Consider the following 3,805-nt stretch of genomic DNA (forward strand, 5'->3'; position numbering starts at 1 on the left):
CCTTTGTGTTTATACGGCTCTTCCTGTCATTTCAGGGCCTGAACTTAGAGAGGGTCCCAGCTTGTTTTCTTCTAAGACCTTACCCAGCACTAGATGGTAAGTAGGTACATAGGAGAATAAATAGAATTATTTATTGAAATCCCCAAACACAGTACTTGTCTGAAAAGAAGATGTGCAGAGCTCAGAAGTGGTTTATTGATTGGTCGCTTTGTCTTCAAAGTGCCAAGCAAATGCCTGGGTGATTTTTTTTCCCATTATTGAATTTATGTATTTGTATGTGGGAGGCTGAGAGCACTTAATCAACCACTTTGACAGGTTGCTTTTGCCTTCTGAAAACAAAGCTTTTAAGCGATAAACCTGGATCCATTAAACAATACGAAGCTGCTTTAACCCTGTGTCCTGCAGGTTTCGGGATGCGCGCATTTGCTCGTGGGTTCCTGCGTGCGTGCTGGCATTAAGTCCATTTCTCCTCTCTTCAAAAAACAAAGAGGCCTTTTGTGTAAAGAAGACACTACAGGAAAAACAAAACAAAACAACAAAAGCAAACCAGGGCTGATGGTGGAACTGGGCATTGAACACACTTGTTTGTCTTAGGCAAAGACCCTGGGGTCAATCTTTAGCCCTGTGAAAATGAATAAGAAATATTTTACAATGACAACCAAAACTCTCTCCAAACTCTGGAACTGCACGAGAGAAATGATCATTTTAACAGCTTCTTATGCAGCCTCCTAGAAAGCTTCAATTAGTATGCAGTCATGCATGCACACAGAGCATTTTGTTCATCCCTTGAATGTTGGCTATGATGGGAACCATTTTGCATCAGTAAGCACTAGTTACAATCCACTGCAAATGTTTTTAGAGTCCTGAAGGTTGTACCCAGGGCCTCCCACATGCCAGGCAAGCACTCTACCACAGACCTAAGTATCTAGTCTTCTCTTGAGTTTTAACGAGTCTAAACCATTTGCTTGCATGGGTGTGTCAATTTTAATGAAAGTCTCATATTACTCTAAATCTAGATATTTGCTAGCATAATCAAACTTGTGAATGAATATTCTACTGCACATTTGTATAAGATAGTTGTCTTAGATTTTGGCAAACATTATGAAAAGACAAGGTCATTTTACACTTTTCACCAATACCGTATGCAAAGGTCTGTCTCAGCTCAGGCTGCTTGTCATGGTTTCTGTTAGCTTGACACAGACCTAAACATACCTGGAAAGACTGAATCTCACCTGAAAAATTGCTCCACCACATTAGCTCATGGCAAAGTTTGCAGGGCATTTTCTTGTTTGCTGGTTGACAGACTGTGTGGGGAAGGTCCAGCCACTGTAGGAGGTACCATCCCAAAGCAGGTGGTTCTGGGCTGTACAAGAAGAGTAACTGAGCAAGCTATGTTGCACAAGCCAGTAAGCCACATTCCTCCAGGGTTATGTTTCAGTCCCTGCCTCCTCCGGGCTCCTTCTCTGCTTGTGCTCCTGCCTTGGAATCTCTCAGGGATAGATTATGTATGGATTAGGAAGTATGAACCAAATAAACCCTTTCCTCCCCAATTTGCCTTTAACTCTTCTATTTACTGCAACAAAAGAAACCAAACAAATCTACCACAACAACATAACAATTTAGACTTCTTTAGTGGTAGTATTTAATTTATCATCAGTGGATTATTTCTCACAGTCCTGAGGGATCTTCTGGATAAAGATGCTGGAAGATGCTTTTTCCGGCGGTGACGACCTCCCTACGAGAACATGCCTCTCGCAAAGGATCTCCTTCATCCCTCTCCAGAAGAGAAGAGGAAACACAAGAAAAAGCGCCTGGTGCAGAGCCCCAATTCCTACTTTATGGATGTGAAATGCCCAGGATGCTATAAAATCACCACGGTCTTTAGCCATGCACAAACGGTAGTATTGTGTGTTGGCTGCTCCACTGTTCTCTGTCAGCCTACTGGCGGAAAAGCAAGGCTGACAGAAGGATGCTCCTTCAGGAGGAAGCAGCACTGAATGCACCCGATTGAGGATGAGTGGGAGCCATCCCAATAAACACATTTTGGATATATATATAAAAAAAAAAAAAAAAAAAGATGCTGGAAGATGTCAGAAGAGGGATAGTTTCCCATACAAGATGGCATCTTTTTGATAGTTTCATATGGAAGATGGCATCTTCTTGATCTGTCCTTTGGAGTGAGGGCACTCACACTGCCCTCCTGTGTGGGATAAATTATAGGAAGAGGAAAGACTCTGGATATATCCCTCTGGCCCACGTATGAGTTAAACAGCTCTCAAATGCCTCATCTCTCAAATGCTGCGGCCTTTAATGGAGTTCCTCATGTTGTGGTGACCCCCAAACGTAAGATTACTTTTGTTGCTACTGCATAGCTATTAATTTTGCTACTGTTATGAATTGTAATGTAAATCGCTGTTTTCTAATGGTCTTAGGCAACCCCTGTGAAAGGGTTGTTCTCGCCCTACAGGTTAAGAAATGTTGTCTTAATGTATTGCACAGGGATTAACTTTCGATGTGTGTTTTCCAGGGGAAATATTCAAGCCACAGCTATATTTACTTTATTCTTCAGTAAAGGAACATCTAGATTACTCTACTCCAGGGGGTAGGCAACGCGTTGGAGGCGGGAGTGATCTGCGAGCAAAACCTCCACCACGAGTCTCCTCAAGAAACCCAAAAGCGAGAACCCAAGTGACCCCATAGGAGCTGCAGAAGCGGGAGGAAGAGGAGGAGGAATTCAACACAGGTCCCCTCTCAGTGCTCACACAGTCTGTCAGGAACAACACACAAGTACTCAGTAACTGTTGCAACAAGAAGAAGCTCCTGGGCCGGGTGAAGGCCTTTGACAGGCATTGCAACATGGCACTGGAGAATGTGACGGAGAAGTGGGCTGAGGTCCCAAAGAGCAGCAAGGGCAAGAAGTCCAAGCCTGTCGACAAGGATGGCTACATCTCCAAGATGTTCCTGCGTAGGGACTCAGTCACCGTGGTGCTGCAGAACCTGCTCATCACTGGCAAGTAGAGGAGAGGCCTCTTTCTTCTATGAGAGCCTCCTTCCTGCCCTGCCCAGCCCTGTGACCCATGCCCAAGAATGGAAATAAAGCCCTGTGATTTTTGGATCCCCCCCAAACAAAACAAAACAAAACTCTCATCAATTTGATGGATAGAATTTATTTGTTTAGAGTTGCCTTTTTTAAATAAACAAGATTGAATGCGTTGTGTGTATTTATTATCTATATCTCATTGGTTTATGAATGTTGTTCAGTTTTCTTGTTCATTTTAATTGAGTTGTTCTTTCGTTCATTGATTTATAAGGGCTCTTTGGTATAATCAGAAGAGTAGCCATCTATTATTTTAACTTGTTCATTGTTGGAAAGGATATTTACTGCGTGTCTATTAGGTTGTAGGTCATGGAGTTAGTACAAAACAGACTACTTAAAAAGCCATGCCACTTAAAAAGCAAGTACGATGAATAAGCAAAAGGCAGACTGTGTCACACAGGTAGGGGGCTGTGGTGAGAATCTTAACAATGTCACTCCTGACTGCTTCTCTCCCGGCAGCGCTGACCAACTGTGAGGCTGTTTGTATCATTGACGACCTTTCCTTTCTATGATCGTCCCTGTGATGGGCACGGCACCTGCCATGATGTGATACTGTGATGAGGCCTCTCTCCAGGTTAGTAGTTATAAGAAGAGCGTCCTGTTTGAGGGGAGGAGTTTTCTGTTGTCCTTCCTTCTGTGTGTTTCCCTTTTCTTCTTTCACCTCCTTTTTCCCTACCCAGTTCGATTAGTTGAGCAGCTACCCACCAG

At 43.3% G+C, this 3,805-nt stretch overlaps 1 protein-coding gene and 1 pseudogene across 1 annotated transcript; both read left to right on the plus strand.

Annotated features, from left to right (window-relative positions):
* Positions 1–1,720: 1,720 nt before the first annotated feature.
* On the plus strand, positions 1,721–2,078 carry LOC110563664 (small ribosomal subunit protein eS27). Its single transcript, XM_021660831.2, has one exon. The coding sequence runs from the start codon at positions 1,746–1,748 to the stop codon at positions 1,995–1,997; it is 252 nt and encodes an 83-aa protein (XP_021516506.2). The 5' UTR covers positions 1,721–1,745; the 3' UTR covers positions 1,998–2,078.
* On the plus strand, positions 2,014–3,018 carry LOC110563662 (small nuclear ribonucleoprotein Sm D2-like; annotated as a pseudogene).
* Positions 3,019–3,805: the final 787 nt, after the last annotated feature.

This window comes from Meriones unguiculatus, chromosome 4, assembly GCF_030254825.1.
Source record: "Meriones unguiculatus strain TT.TT164.6M chromosome 4, Bangor_MerUng_6.1, whole genome shotgun sequence".
NCBI classification, from domain to species: Eukaryota; Metazoa; Chordata; class Mammalia; order Rodentia; family Muridae; genus Meriones; species Meriones unguiculatus.

Coding starts and splice junctions, on each gene's coding strand:
- LOC110563664 (XM_021660831.2), top strand. CDS start 1,746: ATGCCTCTCGCAAAGGATCTCCTTCATCCCTCTCCAGAAGAGAAGAGG.